Below are 20,778 nucleotides of genomic sequence, written 5' to 3'. Positions count from 1 at the left end.
TCACCAGTTTTTATCAACTCAGATTTCTCTCAAATGACCTTATTTCTAATACATTCAATGCTGCTGGTCTGTCCCTCATCTTCTAGAAATCATCTACCCCGCTTCCCAGAACAGCAACGCTATCTGTGAAATACAAGCTGGCTGTTTATCTTCTGCAGTCGTCTCAGCCATATTTTTCACCATCCAGTTCATGATTAGTCATTAAAAAAACCCAACAAACCAAAAACCATGTTAATCTCCTGCTTTAATAAATCACCCTGAACATTAGTCAAACACCCTGTATGTGATATTAACCACCTTTCCAGGGAAAATGCAACTCTGTAATATTACCCACATGTATGATCTGAATCATGAAACCGAGTATCTCTTTGCGACTGACAGCATGGCACATTTCTAAATTCTCCTGAAGTTGAAGTAGTTGTGTATGAAATGCCAGTAATGACTAAAATTGACACATGCCTCTCATAAGATGTGTAAATGACATGCCTGAATGTGCTTGATCCATGTGCAGACAGACCCAGAAGCCACACACGAGTTTCCTCAGTTCTTTCTTTCCAGTATGACAACTGCATGGTTTTGAGGGCAGGAGAGTTGCCCCACATCAGTATCTTCTCAACTCCCTACTGACAAATCCCCTTACTGTCCATTTAGGGTGGACTAGTTTTGTGAGCTCAGGTTCTACAGTCTTCCTCCTCTCGCACCTTCTGCAGGGATATTATGCAGGGAAGATCATTTCCATTACTAAAACGTTACAGCGTTGGGGGAAATGGGAAAACTGATGGCAGAGAACCACAAAAGCACACAAATCACCAGCACCACTTTGCAGGAAGATGTGTGGTACTGGGTGGCTCAGGAACGCTCCAACCGGTGCCTTCACCTTGCCTTCCTCTTTGTTAAACAGCACCTTCTTGTCTGTTGTGTATTTCTAAGGCTTAAATGTGCTCAACGTTTCCTTCATAGCCTGCTGTGGATTGTTCTTTCTACTAACATCGAACTCCAAAGTCTGCTTTTTGAGCCAGGTAACCTTGCCACTTCTCACACTTATTTTAGCAAAACACAGATACTAAAAATGGAAAGGCATGCACTTTGGAATTGGTGGGGGGAAAAAAGCAGGAAACAAGATTCAAAACAAAATACAAGTTACTAAGGTAATTCTGAACCAAAGTACATATGAGAGGGCAAGGGGAAAGAACAACAGATTCACGTGCTAAGGCACAATCTGTGATTGAATAAATTTTCCTTGTGACATTACTGGAGTAAACCACAGCTCCAGAGTCAATTTAAAACCTGTGAAGTACCAAAGTAGCAGACAATCAAAAAAGCAACACAATGTCAGAAGAAAGAGCACATGACTTGCATAGTCTTAGCATCATTGCTTCTTCAAAACATACTGTCACACAGAGGACAGAGATACAGAATAGCTCATTCAATGAAGATCAGTGGTGTCAAAATTTAAAAAGTCTTTTTGTACATGAAAATAACTTTTTCACATTTTTTTGATTTGCACACAAATTATCTAGCTTAACTCCCCTCACCTGATATTAATCATAGCCTGGAAGAGACCTGGGACAGTAGCACAATCCACCCTCTTGCTCAGACCAGAGGCAACTGTACCCTCATCACTTCTGACAAATGTTTGTCTTATCTGATCTTTAAGATGCCCAATGACAGACTCCACATCTTCCCCAGACCATCTATTTGAGTGCTTCCCTGGCCTTACAGTAACAGATACTTCTCCATTTCCTCACTTGCATCTTCCTTGCTGCTCATTACTTCTTGTCCTGCTTTTCACAGACATGGAAAGCAGATCATCTCCTTTTTCTCTTTACCAACACTTGTTGCTAAAGCAACACTTGTTGCCCCTCTCTTCAACTTTCCCTCCAGCCTTTTTTTGGACCAAACAATACCAAGTAACTCAATTTGTCCCCACCAGTCAAGTTTTAAAGACTGCTGATCATTCTCATTGCTCTACTCCAGGCTCTTCCAAATTGGTCCACAGCACACTTGCAGGCAACTAATGAGGGTTTTAACAAAAACCACTATTCAGCATAGTGCGCCCACCATACTTTGGTCAAGGTTGTGTCAGGCATGACAAGTTAAATTTTCACGCCCTCTTACTCAGGTGGAAACTCTCTGAAGCAATGGCTCGGCAGAAGCTAAAAGGACAAGTTCCTCCTGCTCCTACAGCTTCTCGCAGTGATGGGGAAGTGGGTAATGGAAACGCACCACCACAGACCACAGGGGGAAGTTTCAGAAGGGCTCTGGCGATAAGCAGCAGCTCTGGAAAGCGGAACGTGAGACACGCATGCTTTCATAGCAGGGACTACACTTTTACTGTGAGGAAGAGTAAAAAGGATATGGACTTAAGAGCACTGTGAAGGAAGCATGATAATTTGGTGATTCAGGAAAAAAACAAAACATCACCAAGAGCTGTGGGTAACGAATTTCGGAAATGCTGAAGCACTCTGGTCCGCTCCAGCACAATGAGAGAAAGCAATGAACAGAGGTGTTACGGGCTTGCTTGCTTTTATGCATCTGTATGAGCAACAAAGATAAACAGCAGTTCATTTCCTCATGAAAATAGGTTGTTAAATTTAAATGCCTTACAAGACAGAGAAGTGGTGTACCAGGGCACAGGAGAAAAAGGGGGGTCAGCCTTGGTCCTGGGGAATCAAGAGGCCACAAACGTCATCTACTCTGGGAGCATTCTGGAGGTGAAAGCTGGCGCCCTGACGACAGACAGAAAAGCTTAAAAGCTCACGAGCACTGCACAGGGGATCCACGCAAGCCAGCCAGCGAATGCCTGGCAGAAGGCATCCAAGTAAGAGCCACTGCTGTGCTTCAGTTGTATTGCCTAACAACAGTACAATGGTGGGAGATTTTTTTTGCACCTCTTTTGGGAGGACCTAAACCTTCCTCTCTGAAAGCTGTGATTGCCCCTCTCCATTTTGTGTTTTGAACCAAAGCAAGACACCACGTATAGAATATGAACCACTCAGGAAAGAGCAACCTCTGAGCCTGTACAGCGAGTGCTGTATACTGCTGAAATCAGACAAAACCCCATAGAGCCTGCATGCACAGTGCCGCCACGTGACACGAGGCAGGCTGGGACGCATACTCCCAGCAGGAGCCCAGAAAAGTGGCAGCTCCTTTGCGAGGCTGGCAACCAAGGGTGTTATGCCATGAATGGTACGATGGAGTGTCCAGCAGATAAAACAGGGAAGTCTGGAGTTCAGCAGACCCGTGCCAAAAGCCTGAAAGGCTGTTCCTGGAGGAAAGACAAATGCTGCTGGCAGCTGGGCGCTCGTCAGAAGGTGGAGCTGAAACCAGCAAATCTTGAAAAAAACAAAGGAGGACTGAGAACATGAACCTGATTAGGAGTTCGATCAAGGATTGCTGGATGCAAGCTGTGTGCTTTTGGTCTACTGCAGTGCGTCTTCTTGAGCTGCCTTCACATATGAAATAAAATCATCAGCCAAATGCAAAGTACAAGGACACGCTTTCAACACCATTTTTTAATCGATGCCTGAGAGATTACTCTGACTTTACCAGCCCTGTTCAAAATTCCGCATTTTTAATCATCATTCCCAAATAGTTTCTTAATAGTTGTGGCAAGTGACTGTTCTGATAGTTATCTACAATATTCTTGAGGATGGTTCAAGTTGAAAAGTCAGAGGGTCACATCAAGAGCAGGGCAAGAGCAGTATCTTGTAACAAGGAGGAAGATGGACACAAAAGTAGGAAAAGTTCATTGCTGAATAAATCGATTCCTACAACATCCAAAACAGCAGGACTGACTTTTTTTCTTTTTTTTTTTTTTAAATATATATTCACGAGGTGTGGGGTGGTGGTGCAGCAACAGCAGCGTCTTAAGCGCCGTCTGACCCTTACTCAGGCAGAACGATGTCCTCTTCTGAAGAGTCACCAACACGGTCTCCATGCAGCCACACAAACTTCCCTGCTGATCCCTCTTACAAGTACGCCCACGAGACAACTTGGGAGACCTAACAAAATCACAGCACATGGTAGCATGGTTGCAGGCTACATCTTAAGGTTACATTACTCGCTTGGGCTCAATACACTGTACGTGCAAATAAAAGCAGGTACATCAGTGCTTCACTTCTCTGCTAAGAGAAAGCACAGATTTTAACACAATCTTGTAACTTGATGGATTTGTATCTAACACACATTTTCTGAAATTGTCACACCTAGAAAAATATGAATGTTCTTTAAAACAATACTAATGATAACCTAGATATTGGTAGGTACCATAACTAAGCTGTCCTGCTAAAATGCAAGAAAAATTGACAACATGAGGTTTTGCTTCACAAAACCTACAAATAACTTCAATATACTGCTGTATCTTGGTAAAAGTCTCTTGGAAGAACTGACGCACACCCAGCTGAATGTTCAAGTTAAAAAAAAAAATTTACTAGATTCCCTCAGAAGAAAATGCTATATAATAAATGCAAATAAAAATGCAGTTAAAGTTAATGGGCATTTCAAAATACTTTGCAGTTAAAGTTTAAATGAAAAATAAAAGTTAACCATACATGTACCCGAAATTGCTTTAGTTCCTCACACACAGGGGTTTTTTTCCTTTCAAATTTATGAAACCTTGGTTAGTAGAAAGTTGGTAGAAATTTTTAAAGAAAACCAAGAGGATACATTTTTGCTGTATTTAAGTTTTTCTTTGTTTTCAGTTTTCTAATACTCATGGGTTTTTTCTCTTTCTTTTCTCCCTATTGCTTTCTTTTTCTCAAAAAGATAGGAACAACGATAATATAAACCACGTAAGCTGCAGTAACTGAAAATAATACCGCAGTTTTAAATCCCTACTAGTATGAGTTATTAAACAGAAAATGGAAAGCTGGGCAAAAAGGTGAAGTACTGTATCTTATTACTGATTCTCTCATTTAATCTATTTTTCAGATTATTGAAATATTTTAATGTATAAAAGATTAGGATATCTGCAAGTGAAGACTACAAATCACTCACAACATCTTGTGCATGAAGTGTCTTACATATGTAAATGTATGCAAACCCGAGACTCAAATTTCACAGGCAGTCTCTGCAGACAGAGCGATGAACTATGTAATTTGCAAGGTGAAATCTATTTTATTTCCCTTCGATATCCAAAGGGTACTTCAGCAAGCTGCTTCCCACTGTTATGGGAGACCAGCAGCGGTAAGTCTCAGCAGTGTTCTATATGCGAGCCGAGGCAGGAAAGGATTGCAGTCCTACACGGTACAGACCTCTCAACACTTGTTTGTCCTCTAAGCATGTATGGCGCACCACATGGCAGAAAAGGGATCTTCTCTGATCACACAGCAGAAGAGGGATGCCTGGTCACTAAGTCACATCACTGGGGCAAGGACTAACCAGCCAACGAAAGGGGGAGTGGCGGGTGGGGGTCCCCTCAAGTCTCACCATATAAAACATTTCCCTTCTCCAGGCTTCAGCACAGAGCGTGGCACGCAGCAGGAGTGAAACCAGGAGGCTCTGCGCCACCCCGGTTCCAATGCAGCATCCCGGGCACTGCTGCAAGCCACCAGCTGCCTTGTTGGATGCAGCTGGTGGTAGCATAAGAAACCATGCTGAGTACCAGTGTGCTATTGGGGGGGGGGTCTCACCGTGACGCCCCCCCCCGCCCCGGTGCCGCCGTGGGGACAGACATGACTAAGGAACAGCAGCATGAGGTGGGAGTCAAATGAAAATGTCTCATGCAAAAGTGAGAGACTCAAAAAATCTGATCACAGCGTATGCTGGAAGAAACTTCACAATTCATGAAGTCATTCTGGTCCATAATTAACTGAAAATTAATTACAGAATCTTGAAAAGAGCATAAACCAAAAATGGGCCAGCATACCTTCATAGTGCAGTTGCTCACTCTGAATCTCTTCCAATAATTAAGTCTAGCATATGGCACTGGAGTTAAAAAAACAAAACAAAACAAAACAAACAAACTATGATTCCCAAAAAAGTTTTGGAGTCCTACTTGCTGAAGGGATATCTCTGTCTGCAGCGCACACACATACTTTCTAGAAATGAGAAGGATGAATTAACGTGACATTTGGCAACTTCAGCTTTGCAGAAATTACAGGTTGCAGATGCTTCTAATAAAATCAGAACAAAATTTGAGAAAATAACATAATTAGGTAAATTATTTGCCGACTTGATAAATAATTTTCTAAAGATTATTAGAGGATATAAGAGCTTGGAAAATGCTCAAATTTTTCAACAAACAAAAGGAGGAGGTAAACAATAAAACTGCCAAATTAATTTGGTTGAGCATTCATGAAAAGGTGTGTTTTTGCATTACTGAATTACACATTTTTTAAAAGGTGCTTAAAGCATGGCATGCTGCCACACATCAAAATATTATTTTTTTAGAGAAAAAAATGTTAGCATGGTGGGAAGTAGAAGATATGCCATCAAAACAAACCTGTAACACTTTGACACAGTAAACAAAAGAAAGAACATTTTAAAAATATTGAGAAAGAATATAACCAAAAGAAAAAAAAACCCAAAGACAAAAGATCAGTAAATTAATTGGAGATTGTGCAAATATATGCTGCAGGAAACATGGAAACTTTCTTTCTGATTTCCAGTTTTCCACTACAGAGATTAATATCTTCAGTCTTCAGTAACAGTAGGAAGACAATCAAAACTTTCAAATTACAATATTTGCTTTATAAGCCCCCTGTTGCAGTAACCAGGAGGGGCTGGGTGGCAGCCTGGGGTCTTTCACTCCCACCTGTAGACGGGGAGAGCTGCAAAGGAGAGTCAAGTTCTTTTCCAGCCCATGGGAGACAGGACCTTGTTCCCTAAGGCAACATTTCTTCTAGATCAACTGAAGGTTTGTTTTTTTTTTTTTTAAAATGAAGGAATAAAACATTATAGTTATGTACAAGTGGAAAAGAAACGCCCATGGTTTCAGCAACTTGCACACATTTCAGCCCTGAGCTATGCTTATGACCCTTTTGCATATCATCTTACTCCATTTCGCATGAAACAAACACATAGGCATCACCGATACAGGGGTTTTTTTTGTGTTTACCGTTGCTTCCATTTGGAGAGTGAGAGCTTAAATTAGATCTACTGCACAAAGAGCACAGCACTGTGCAGTGTGATGCAGCTATAGAGTACTATGCTGCAAATAGTAAATGCAATTTATAATTGCATTTATAAATTCATTTTCCTCCAGTTCCTTACTGATCACACTGCCTAACAAAATACTTGCACATTTTACCTGTCAGTCCAAATTAGAAACAGGTAAAAGTCCTTTTTTATTGGAGTAACGTATATTCTTGGCAAAACTAGGCTGACCACATGAAACTATAAGCTACAATGTATCTTCATAATAATATGAACATACTCAGTCTATTCAAGCTAATTATGAAAAAATGTTATTTAATACCAAACCTTGGAAATTTATATGAAGAGAAAATTACTGTTTTCAAATACACATTAATATCTCTTCTTGCCATTTCCACCTCCTTTTTCGTGATGATCTCCACCATATCAGAAACCCCCTGCACACAGAAGTTCCCAAAATTAAGTCTGAGATGCTGTGTTGCTCCTCTGTAGATGCCCAATGCAAAGCTCACCACCGGGGAAGATGGATGGCCTAAGCAGCAAATGGCCTTAAGCTACCAACATTTCCTGCCAGACCTGGGCTGGCTCAGAGGCTGAAAGGGCCATTAGCATAATTTGGCAGCCCTTGGGGCCCTCTAAACAGCAACACTCTCTCTGGGCTGCAGGCACTTTACCCCTCTCCGGCGGTCCTCCCCTCTGCCTCCAGCCTGGCCTTTCCCTCCTGGACCATGCAGAAGGCACCGTATTGCAGTGACATCCAGAGCCGTTCCCCCACTATCTCATTCACGGCAGTGATGGAAGGACCTTTTAATGCCATTTTAGCTCCTTTATGTGGCATAAAGGGATCAAATCAGGAATAAGAATTTCACCTTAGTTTCTCTACGTGAAGAAAATCACCAAAACAGCCAAACCACAAAGCTCAACCGCACACGCTGCAGAGGCAGACTCGGCCTTCTAGGTCATTAAATGCAGATCACTAATTACAATTTCCAGCAGACTACCAAGCTCCAACACAAGGGATGATTTTTCAAGGAATTCCTCATTTACAGCATTCCAGCCGATATTAAAAAAAAAAGCAACCCCCTCAAGTAAAGTTTACCCCCTCCCTTGTTTTTTTGCAGACGCTGCTGTGTGAACGCCTCCTCTGAAACACACCAGGAAACAGCAGTGATGAACTCATGACATTGCAGACAAAGTGTCACATGTTGCTGTTTCAAAAGGTTATCAGGTCAGATGGCAGCCCTGTATTTTGCTAGAGTGCGAAGCACACACGCCTGTTCAGGAAGACAGGATTGCAGGAGCTCTGCTGGCGCTGCGCAGGACGCGGCAACGGAGGATGTCCTGCACCAGCTGCTGGAGGGCTGCAGCAAAATTTCCAGCACTCGAGGGAGCTGGGCTTCCTGCTCCACAAACATTTTCAGCACCTTTTTTTGGGAAGAAGGAGCTACAACCATGGAACTGCCGTTTCATCAAACAAAGGTGCTGTTCTGCGTCCCTTGCTAGATTCAATAGCGCAGATCAAAATCAAGGGAAAGCTGTCAGCCCCCAGCATGCCGCAATCTGGCCCCGTTTTCCTTTGGGAAGCAGAAACAAGGGGCCTAGGGGGCAACGCAGCATCTCAAAATTGGAAAAGGGGTTGAAAGAGGTCTTAACAGGGCTACTCTCCCCAAAAAAGTAAGGAGCGGCTTGCTTGAGTATTTCTGCCAGGAGACAAGACAGAAAAAGAAGTCTGGGAGGTAGAAAAAGGTACCAGGCAGCAGGCAGGAATCAGGATTTTGCATATAACCTATGAAAGACAAGCAGCTAAATCTGTCTGTAGAACTAAACTAAGCTACGAGGAGAACAGGTCCAGGAGGATAAAAAGCAAATTGCAACACAGGAAAAGATTTGGAGGAATTAATGTGACCATGTTATAATTTTCTGGAACAGTGAAATCACTCTAAGGGAAGGGTAACTCTGTGCATCAGGGAAAGGACCTGCAGCAGTATCCAAAGCCCTGTTCACAGACAACATAATAAACCTAAGAGTGGTGGGAAAAAGTGATTTGTAATACAAGCTGCTCAGGTGATGACTTGAAACAAGAAGCCCACTGAAGCACAGCCAGAATTGTGTAGACATTGCAACTGAAGAATTAAAACAATGGAAAAAAACTATTATAAGTTTTGCTATCATGCTGTTTTCAAAATACTTTTGATAATTACTAAGAAAAGGTGTTGCCTTTTTGTTGTTGGTATATGAACAACGGAGTAACATCATCAAAATTATTGCATATCCAGTCACAGAAATAAATCAATCTAAATGTTGAATAAGCAACAAGAAAAGTTGAGAGGTTTCACTATGTGTGAATTTGCCTTCATGATGGTGTAAAATGTTTTTCAGTATTCAAGAGAAGGCTCGTTACCAAAAAAAAGCACGCAATACTTGAAACCTTAACACTTTTAGCTATATGAGATTCCAGTAAAATTACTGTCATCATAAAACACCCACTTTTCTTTTTTCTGAGCCATAAAATACGTATCTCCAAAACCTGATTTAGAATGACAATAGAGTTTATTAGCTATTAAGCACTTCTTCAGGATAATTCCACCTTATACTTTTGAGATTATGCAGCTGCCAGAACTATAAAAAGGCTGCACATTTCCAATGTTTTTGCCTATCAAATTAAGAGACCAAACTACTAATATTCTGCTTACCTCCTAAATTCATTCCAGCTTGCAGACATTTCTGTAATCGACAGGCTGGGCAGTTCTTCCTCCGAATCTTATCAATTATGCAGTCATTCCTTCCCGCACACAGGTAATTGTGCTGTCCTGAACGAACCAAAACCAAAACACATTATTAGAGGATGTATTTACATATTTCCAATTTGTTCTCCTCTGTTGTTTTGCAGTCATTTTGAGCTTCTTATTAACGCAGACATTCCCAATCCCATTCTTTAACCTTCCCAATAATCTTGGTGACTTGTCATGGGCCTCCCTATGAGCATCTCTTCTGTTCGGTTTGGGAAAGAGTTTTGGTGTGTCACTCACAAGAGAGATCTCATTACTTTTTTCTAAGCAGGACTGGAATTTTTCTTTTTGCTAAAACCAGACAATTGGTTTGAGCTTTTTCAAATCTTCTTACATGTGCCGTATCACAGAGCAGCCTGACAACTCTTAGCTTTGGTAAAAAAACGGGGAAAATTCTCATGCTGAAGTAGTTCACAATATAAAGCAGAAATGCAAAGTAGAGGTTAACTTTCCCAATATACTCCACTTTCTTCAACCAGTTCACTTAGTGCTTGATTTCTGATTTTATCAGTTACCTTCTATACAGCAGAAGGTTTCTGAAGGGTTTACCAAGACAGGATTAAATCACAACCGTATTATTTCAGTTCTGTAAAGCCCCACAGAAGCACTCCTGAGGAGACAGCAGGTATTTAACAGACAACATTTAGCAGAAGGGAAATATATGGCAACCAGGGAAATAGGCTGGCATTTAACAACTTGGAGACTCAAAAGGCTTTTTGCTTCATGGGAGGAACACAGGTAGAGCAAACGGATGCAGTATATCAGACGAGGGCACTACCACGTGGACTTTTCAAAGTAAGGTGCTTGAATTTGATGTGGAAGAATAAAGGAAGCCACGAGGGGTTGGTGCAGCATGACAGGAGAAGCGAGAGGAGATGATTATTTTAGCTGCCTCAATCCAGAGGTGGCACACGGGGATCTGGGGCGGCCAGAACAAATGGTTTGCAGCAGATGCGACAAAAAGCAATGCAGAGGGTTTCCAGAGGAAGGATGAAAGGAGAGGACACAGCACACAGAAGTACAACAGACTGTAAAGCAAGCTGCAGGATTTGCCAGCATGCGAAGTTCAAGAAAACAGTCCTGTGTAAAATACAACAGCGTGTTGCAGGCTTACGTAGCGGGCGCTGTAAGAACTACAGAGTGTCAGGGACAAGCATTTTAGGCATAAGGTAAGAAACAGTTTACTCCATAAACTAAACACAAGTTTGTAACAAAGATGTCTGAAATGCAAGGTAGAGGGGAAAAAAAAAAAAAAATTCGGATTGCAAATGCAGTAACACCAACCAGCAACTAAAAAGAGACTCCTAAGCAGGTCATGAATGAAGCAGGCAAGATGTGCAGAAACCCGAGTTGTACAAATAACGTTAAAGTTGACGCCAATGACCAAAGCGAGCACCAGCCGTGGGTGGGGAGGGGAAGCCCGGGCAGGGCTCAGAAGCAGAGCTGCACTGAGACGCGCAGGAGGCCGACGCGTGCGGGGAGCGGGAGCAAAGATGTAGGCTCGATAAGGGGACAGAGCTGCTGTAGGACAAGAGGTATAAAACATGTTTGCCAAGATATTTTCCATAATACACACATGCTTCCTTGGGGAAAGACAAAGAGAATATTCATGGGACACAGGAGACCTGGCTTCTGTTTTGGGCTCTTTCAGGAATTTGCCTTAAAACTTCAGATAAGTCATTTTCTATCTCTGCATCTGACTTCCCTTCACCCTTACCCAATGTTATCTATTTAGACAGTGAACTGAAGTTTGGGCTGTTTCTTGCATCTCTTCACTGAGCATCTCACACAAAGAGAAACCAATCTTATTTGCGTAAGCGAAGTGTTACTGTAATATCACAAAGGTATCACCATTTAGATAATGCTTTAGATGTTTAAACAACAAGCAGATAGGCAAATAAGAGTTTTTATTAAGGTACCTCACCTAGCACTGCGACACAGATGAAAAACAATAAAACTCAGGCAAAATAATTCATTAATATGAGCTCATGAAGTTACGTCAGGCATAAAATCAAGTTGTACAATATAGTGACGGCACCAGTATCTATCAGCTGGTCTTTAAGTAGGCCTGCTAAACAATAAAAAGATAAAATTCTCAGCTAATCACAAAATGAAAACCTGCTTATCACACAATGTTTATTTTATGATGTGATCTATACAAAACCAGATACACAAGAGAAAAGTCAACTTAATCCCTATTTACATTTTTGCTCTGTACTGACTTGAGCACATCTCCTAAAGAAATATCACATAGACAGCATGGAAGTAAAGTAGAAAACAAAGGTATTTAAAGTAACGATATACAGTATAAAGATGGTTTATATGCCCTTACAAATACTGGTATACTATCTTTTGTGGGGAAAAGGGAAAAATGGTTATTTTCTGCTAGGAATGCAAGTACGATTGCTCAGTGCTCATACAATGTCCTTTGTACATCACAGAGCACTGCAATACCATTTTTAGGCTTCCACAGGCAGTGCAGGCTATTAATATGACAAGTCAACTCTAATGCTGCAAAATGAACCCCATTGCAGAATTACCCTGAAGGCAGTTTGCCCTACAAAATGGTACACCTGTTAAATCAACATTTTTCACTACTGCTTTCAAAAGCTAATGGGTTTAATAAAAAGAGGTTAACATTTATGTACTCCAGGATAATTACTTGAGTCACATTCTTAAGTATTGTGGAAATATTTATTTGATTCAATCACTGTCACACTATGACTTCATAAGAAATATTCCCACAATAGCAGAATACTTCTGTAAGTCACCCTTCAAATGGTTTAGGTAGCCTGCAGTTATTACTTTCTGGCCTATCTACTCTAGACCAAATAATTTCAGAAAACATAACTTAGCAAAGGTTCATCAATTTTTGAATCATGCATATCTGAATACTAATGTATGGTACAAAATCTGTAAGTAGTTTTTCTAGTAAGCAAGGCAAAAGTGTTTCCAAAAAGCAAATGTCTTCTAGTCAATTTTTTTAATTTCTAAAAAAAAATAAAATAATTAAATGACCACAATCATCTTAAAGCTTACATTAATGGAAGTAACTTGAAAACCCTTAAAAAACAGAACAGATCAGCATTCAGGCAAACCCTCTATGTAGAGTACAGCTATGAAATAATAATGAACAGTTTTTCAGTTTAAAAGTTTGTCACCTATAATGAAAACAACGGCTGCAGATTTCCATGCAGTCAAATATGGTATGTTTCAAATAAAACCAATTTTGTAAAATAAGTTAGTAAAGCAAAGACACTCATAATGAATCAGTATCTTCCATTTGTGTAGCATGAGCCTCACTCATGCCCCTCAACTGAAACAAAAACCTACACATCTGAAATTGACGCAGCTCTCTGAAGACCTCCAGGGCTCTTCAGGTTCTCAGTGAGGTGATGGAGACCATCCTGCAAAGAGGTTGATGTTTTTGTGGCGCTAGATCTCTAACTCTTTCTAGACATGGATCGATCTGCTTGTATAATTTGTGTTTAGCTTAATCCAGTTGTTGTTTTTATCCAGTTTAATCACCCACAAGCGGGCTGGAAAGTGACAGAGTAGATATCGAATTCTCATCTCCCATGTGCCAAATGCATTAAGATGAAAGTAATTTTTACATATGCCACCATTAAGTGCACTTATACGAGCTAATTCCTGTTCCATCTAAAATACGGACTTACAAAAGATGCCAGGAAAATTTCCTGTTCAAAATAAATAATTAATAGGTACCACACAGTTACACACTAAGAAAAAATAGAGATCTGTCGTATTCACAGTAGAGCTAGAGGCATATTTGAGTTTGCACTCTCCAGGTTATTGTGTCACTACATACCCCAGAATGACACATCGAAATGTACGTTTTGTACAATATTTTAATGTTTCCAACTCTCTCACCTACAAAGATTCTTTAATTCCCTGCTTTGATAAGCTTACAAAAGAAAACAAAAAGGAAGTATTCATGAAATTCAGTTTTCCCCCTTACTACATTTTCTCGGACAAGCAAAATTCAGCAGTAAAGGAGGGGAGGAAAAAAGCTGTTCTTATTTGGCCTATGAATTACTGCCAAAATGAGGCTGCAGCACAAGTTGTGCCTTTCCCCATTTTAAAACTCCAGCACAATGATTGAGCCACTGGTCCCAAAAACTGACTCGCTAAGATGAGCTCATGTACGTGTGCAGAGCGCTGCTGCACTCTTCATGGGGCTGCAATACTTCCAGACATGTAAGGCTGCAATAGGAATGGGGTATAGATATTTCTTGTCAGTAATATTTCTGTTACTGTCTAAGGCAAAATTAGAAAATTACAGAAATTTCTGAAATATTCCACATGTTTTATCTTCCTCCTAAAAATTATTTTTTTCCCCCAGTTTTTTGAAGTCTAAGTCAGGAACTGCAAATCATTAATGAGTCTTCTACATTTCTGCTCTCTTGTTAAAATAGCAACTACTATGATAAAATGTTAAATTTTGTAAGGAAAAAAAAAAAAGGCGTAGTGCTGGAAGAGGATCCAAAGACTGTTTAATTCAAGCCCACTCATGGAAGCATGATAAGACGAGCTTAACAGTTCAGGCAGGGTTTTTTTTTCCTTTCTCTAAATTTGTCTTAAAACCTTCTGAGGAAAGGTATTCTGCAAGTTCCCTACAAGCCACGTGATCAGGCTAGTGATTAGCTAGCCTTGAAGCTGTGTTTTATCCCTTTGCATTTAACCCAAATGGGAATATTTTGCAACTGAAAGAGATATTAGCACTCCCCCTAAGACATACAGAGTAATAGATCGCCACCTTCTTACAACAATCTCATGCCTATCGAAAGATTTATGTTCTCCATCTCTTTGCTAGATTAAACAAATCCAGTTCTCTCAATCTTTCCTCATAGGTCATGTTTCCTAAATCTGCTGTCATTCCTCTTATTCTCCTCCAGCTTCTTTCATAAAACAGTGTGCCCAAAACCGGGTGCGTTTTTCTTGCTGAGTTTCACCATCACTAAGCCCAATAAAATGGTTACTTCCTGCATCTTGCACACAACAGCCCTGCTAATGCAATCCTGGACCAGATTTGGCTTTTGGCAATGGCATTAGGTTGTTGACTCACGCTCACTTATGTGCCACTAATGCCCAGCTCCTCTCCTGCGGCACCGCTGCCTTCCATGCGTTCTTTCCCACTTCTACCTGGGCAGCCAACTCTCTTTTTAACTCTATTAGAGCTGCACGCCCACTGCAACATCCCCTGGGAAAGGTAAGGGAAAAGTACAAAAGCCACTCCGAGTACAACATCTGAAACTGGAGCATGCTTTGGGTCCCAAGACAAAGACGTGATTGAGGAAGCCTTGCAAAAGGACGGGAAAGTGAGAAAACAGGAGTGGCAGCTAAGGACCAAACAAAGCAGAAGTCTGAAAAAACCTCAACTTTTAAAATAGCATCTCACTGAAGCACATCAAAATGCATGTAAAATGCCCAAACTTTCCTTCTTCCTCCACAATGAGAATTAATACTTTGACTCATAAAATTGCAGGCAAAGTTGTCTTCTCCCTGCAGGCTGCCAGAACAGCCAAGCCTTCTTCCAGGGTTTGAGGAGAGGCGAGCTGGAAGCTACCTCCAGCCCTGCCTTGCAGATCTGCACATTGGAGCTAGGATCCCTTTTGCAGCTTCTGGGCTGGAATAAGGGCTTAGACTTCTCCATATTTCTCAAGTGGGAAGATTATCTCCATGATAACAATGGTACGTGTAAAGGCCTTACAGCTTGGAGTACCTACTGGCACCTGCTTGAGCAGGCGTGTATACGTGTTAAACTGGGCATCCCTAGTGCAGTGAACTCCTCTAAAGATCCTCCTGCTGCTCCTGTCAGTATTTACCAGCGTAACTACCCATTTTACTGAAGCTACTCCTGACAACACTAGTGAATGAGGGGGAGAAAATAATCTGGGTTGAATGGCTGTAATTCTACACTGTTTCCCTCAATTCCGTAAGTGTTATTTACCGCTCAACTCTGCCCTTCCTTTTACCCACCAGTCCGTCAGATTGCATGAGCCCAGCCCCTGCAACCCTTCTGACCTAGGCTACAGACCTTCCCTGCTGAAGGAAAGACAAAGAAAAAACGCTGCAGAAAATCATCAGGATTTTCTAAGGGAGGCCTCTCACCTCAAGAATATCTGGTCAGCAAACAGAACTTAACACCAGGTTTTTCTGCTTTCTGGTATAGCCCTAATGAAGGGCTTTGCCTCCTACAGCAAGAAATCACATAATCTGCACATCCTAACCTCTCGTTTGTGCTCACTGAGCTATGTGATATGTTCCTTTCATCCAGCTCTGAAACCTTCACAGATTTTGTGAAACGGATGTTATCTCTGTAATCCATACAAGCTCTTTTAATTAATAAAAATAAACTATTTCCACCTTTTAATGGCCAGTATATAAATAAAATTACTGCGAAGACTTGTCACAATGATTTTCCACATACAGAAAAGGATTTTCTGTTTGACAGTTGTATCACACTATCAAGAAACAAACTGCATATACCTGAGGTTTTTATTTCACCATCTGCAGTAGGTAGGTACTCTCAAATAAATCAGCACAATAAGTACGATGATGAATCTCTTTCCAAATTTCATTTTTCACAGAGCCTCTATTTCTTGCAGTTAAAAAAAAAAAGAGGGAAATGCCTGCTATTCAATGGAAATCAGAACTGCATTTTCATTTAAAAGGTCCATTTGTTACACAGTTGAGGGCTTTTTTTTTTTTTTTTTTTTTTTTTTTTTTAGCAGTTGACAACTGCCCAGCAACAGCAGCCTATGTTTGCAGTCACTATTTTAGGCTACATCACATGTCAATTACATAACCTTGTTTTACTGCTCTTGAACTGGTTTGAACAACCTGGGAAACAGATTAGGGCAGTCCCTCCCAGCCGGCCATCCGCATGCAACGGCAGGACCCGTCCCCCCGCTGCAGCTCCAAAGGCTGCAACCACGGCGAGTCCCTCGAGTCCCTCTGTCCATAACTAGTTACTTATTGCTAGACCCACCTGAGACATGTGATAATTAACTTCCTCAGCTGTGTTTAAACCAGTCCAGTCTGACCACAGTAAACTAATAAACTTGATTCCTCACGCTGAGATTTATGTGTAATGCAGAATAAGCTTATGAATGCCACAAACAAGGTACGGAACTTAGATATGAATATTGCCCCTTCATTTTATATAGCGAATGCTCAGGGTTTGTTTTTTAGGTATCGAATCTCAGGGTTTCCCAAAATTCAGTCTGACTTCAAGGTCTATCTCCCTTATTACTCCACAGCTTTACTCATCTGACCGTATCATCCCCAGACAATATGCTTTTCAGCTGCAGACAAAGGCTGTATCTGCCAGTCGCTCAAGATGACAGTATCAATCTATTGTTATCATTATTACAGAGTGTGCTTACAGCATAGGTATAGTCTAAATCCTTCTCTGAAGCAAGAATTTAGAGCTTTCCCTCCTTTATGATAAATTAGAGACTTAATTAAAATTTGTTTTCATTTTGGCAAAATATTCACCACATCTGGGATATCGCCTGCTTGCTTCTCATTCTCAATTACCTTCTGCTACTTCTAGATCCCAAGACATCTTTCAGTTTCTTTACCCTTTTATATTACTGGATTAATTTATCTACCATTTTTATGATGTTTTTGTAATTCTCCTTACTTTCTACTCCCCCCTCCTTTTTCTTTCCTTCAATAAAATGTATTTTCTAACCTTCCCCTTTACCTACTTTCATCTTCAGTCTTTTACCCCCCTTCTGTTCCACAACTCACTCTTCAGACTTCTCACTTACCTTCTAAATGTGTTATTTCCTCCATTCAGTCAGTAACTGGTGATTTCATAGGGCACATTTACACTGCAGTCAAAGGTATGGCTACAGCTTATTTCATATACCCAAGCAAAGTATATTAAAACTACCTGGGACATGGATAAAAACATAGTCTCAACAGCATCATTTTCTGCAGGGTCTACAAAACCCAGCTAGGGCTTTTTTAAAAGCACAGGCGCATCAGTTGGTGCTTAGATAGCGAGGATAGTCTACGAACTTCTGCAACACAGTATGTTTCTAAATTTTCTATGTTCTTTAAACCTTGTGTTTAACTGCTATTTAATTATAACATGTTATATGTTGACAAAAACATTCTCAAATCCAGCGTGTGGGCCTGTGATCACCCGACCTTCTTTCTCTGCCTAATCTGAACTACGCTACCGAGTCTTACTCAGTATCCCAGAGAGAGAGCTGCAGGTTGTCCTTAGGTGGTGAACAATGACTTAAATGCTCTGCGCATTAACTACTGCACTTGTTTCCTCCAGAAAGCCAAAGATTGAAAGCACAAATGAACTACCAGCGCTTCCTCCAACGATGACAACAGAAAAAAAGCCAGTTCCCCTTTTTTCTGGAAGTGGAGCAGGGAGGGCTGTCCCCCCTGGTGCTTTGTATGTGAAAGTTTTCAAATTGCCATACTGCTATGCACTCCCTATGCACATCTAAGAGCACAGACTCCAATGCTCTGCCAATTTTGACATGGAAACTGTCTCCTGACCCTTCACCTTCCCAGGAAATTTGCTTTCACACTGGGCTGAGACCAGGTTAACAGAAACAATCGGTACGGTCTGGTGATCCTGGCAAAGGAGATGAGATGTTATAAAAATGGTTCTCACTCACTATTTTAAGCAGACTGAAAGGGCACCGATGAGAGGAACCAAGGAGAGAGAGGAAATTTGGCAAGGGAGCACGGGATGTAGCCCAAAAGAGGCTACTTTTTTCTGCAGGAGAAACCATCCAGCAGGGATGAAACCTGTTAACAACAGTGAGACAAGTAAGCAAGAAAATATACAGAACATCTCATATTTGAGGTACATGTGCACATTTTCTTCTGCCATGCATAAAACACGCTGCAGAATTTTGAAAGCCTCTACAAGCCTGTGCCTGGTGCTCCAGCTGTCCCGTTATCCAGAGTGACTGAGCCACCAAGACAAGATATGCCCCAAACCAGTACTGAAACCATCTCCTGGGCTCCCACTGTCATCCCCACAACAGAAGCAGTGCTCATACCAACCAGCCACATCAACAGTCGGTCATGGAGGACAGCTGGGGCTTCCTGAAATCCAGAGGAGCTAAGGAAGCTTTTAGTTCAGCGTGCTGGAAGTCTAAACATGGCCACATGACCGACTATGTGGTAATTCCCTTTTCATGTGGTCAAAGAAATGCTGAATGATACTAGATAGCACAGAAAAGGAATAGGAAAAGTATCTGATCTTTGCAAAGCATTTCCGCTTCAGTGAAATCACACAGCATTGGAAATCTGTTTAGGATAAAAAGCAAGGAAAAATATCTACAAACACCAAAATAATCTGGTAATCAAGCTCAATAATTTTGTTTCTGTTTTGAAATTAGTTTTCAGTTCAATTGCGTTTGATTTTAGATTGTAATAGATACAGTAATACAAAGAGTGAGAATTAGAGCTTTAGATGATGTTGTTTTGACAAAATCACACATCTAATATTTTACAGCATTTTCTTTCACAGCAAGTTTCCAAATTTTCATTTTGGTTTAAATTTTAACTGAAGACTAATTCTGAAGTGTTTAGATGCTGTTATCTGCAGAGTAGTACAAGTACATATGATAGATTTATAAGAGATCATGTTGCATGCATGATGCCTACTTCTCCTTTCCCATGCTAAAAATCTGATAAGGCATTCTTGACATACTACAAATTTCAATCCACTTTAGTGGAAAATTTCACTGTACAAGAAATGGTCTAGAAGGACTGGAAAGACTTTTTAAATAAGCATCATGCAAAAATCTTAAACTGCAACTGAAATACCCTTCCATTTTTGCTGATAAAAGTGGTCAACTGCTCTGCTACATTTACATACGTGATGTACTATCCTGCTGTACAATTAGCTCACTTTAACAACTGGATTTCAGGAAGTACACAGTGTAAAACAAGATTTGTGTGAAATATCAAGTTCATTTAAGGGAATGTTTAAGAGGCTGTGTGGGGGTGTATTCTGGAATATGGAGCACTAATTGGTAACGTAAGGATTTCTAGCTGACTGCATGGCTCCCTAAGCCATGCTCCTTCAGTGAATACTCCACTGAAAATATTCACCTCCATAAAACTATTAATATTTTTAAGTGTATATGGGGCTGAAGCCTGTTACACTCTATTCACTATTTCAAACTGCTTAGTCTGCCCCACTATCCTACTGATACATTCAGGCATGTATCAAACTGTCTTTGTGGTAATCATATGGAACAGGCAAACTAAGAGAGAATTTCTATTCTCATAGGACAGACAGAAAAATCAAGGTATACAGCGTTAATTCTGTGTTTTGCAACTCCATTTTATAATTTGCAATTCCTGGCTGACTCCTTCAATGAGATGCATGCTATTTATATAAGATACTACTAGAAAAATAGGCAGTTTGTTTCACAAAGTAAAATTTTTCCCAACTCTTGATCTCGGTGAAAACGTTAACTTTTTTTTTTTTTAAAAAGTAGCTACCCTTTGGTTTTTGCAAACATTTGGAAGTTCAAGTCTGCTATGTTCTTGCATTTAGCATGCTCAGCAGATCATAAATTTTATTCTGTGTGAATGACACATTATCTTCAAAGCATATTTTTCTCTTGCATTTTTCATGTACAGTTTACTACAACTCAGACTGGAAATATGCTAAATTCATAATAATGAATATTATTATGAATAATAGCGACAATTTAAAATATTGTCAGCACATACGTTGACAAATCTTTTCCTCTGGAACCCTGGTCAGTAATAATTTTCTTTTAAAGACTGCAAGCAATACCATCGCAACAGAGCCTTTTAGCAGAATCTCTTGAGATCCCAAACACAGAAATGTTGACCAAAGTAATATTAG

At 40.6% G+C, this 20,778-nt stretch overlaps 1 protein-coding gene across 4 annotated transcripts in view; it reads right to left on the bottom strand.

Moving 5' to 3' along the window:
* The window catches only part of NR3C2 (nuclear receptor subfamily 3 group C member 2), a 214,558-nt gene that overhangs the window by 49,835 nt on the left and 143,945 nt on the right, over positions 1–20,778 (bottom strand). For all 4 annotated transcript variants that reach the window (XM_076337088.1, XM_076337089.1, XM_076337087.1 and 1 more), the window contains one exon: positions 9,792–9,908. In XM_076337088.1, the coding sequence (XP_076193203.1) occupies positions 9,792–9,908 (117 nt within the window). The remainder of the gene's footprint in view (positions 1–9,791; positions 9,909–20,778) is intronic.

Source organism: Aptenodytes patagonicus, chromosome 4, assembly GCF_965638725.1.
Source record: "Aptenodytes patagonicus chromosome 4, bAptPat1.pri.cur, whole genome shotgun sequence".
In the NCBI taxonomy this organism is placed as follows: Eukaryota; Metazoa; Chordata; class Aves; order Sphenisciformes; family Spheniscidae; genus Aptenodytes; species Aptenodytes patagonicus.
The sequence above is the reverse complement of the archived record's forward strand: the minus strand, read 5'-3'. Positions and strand labels throughout refer to the sequence as shown.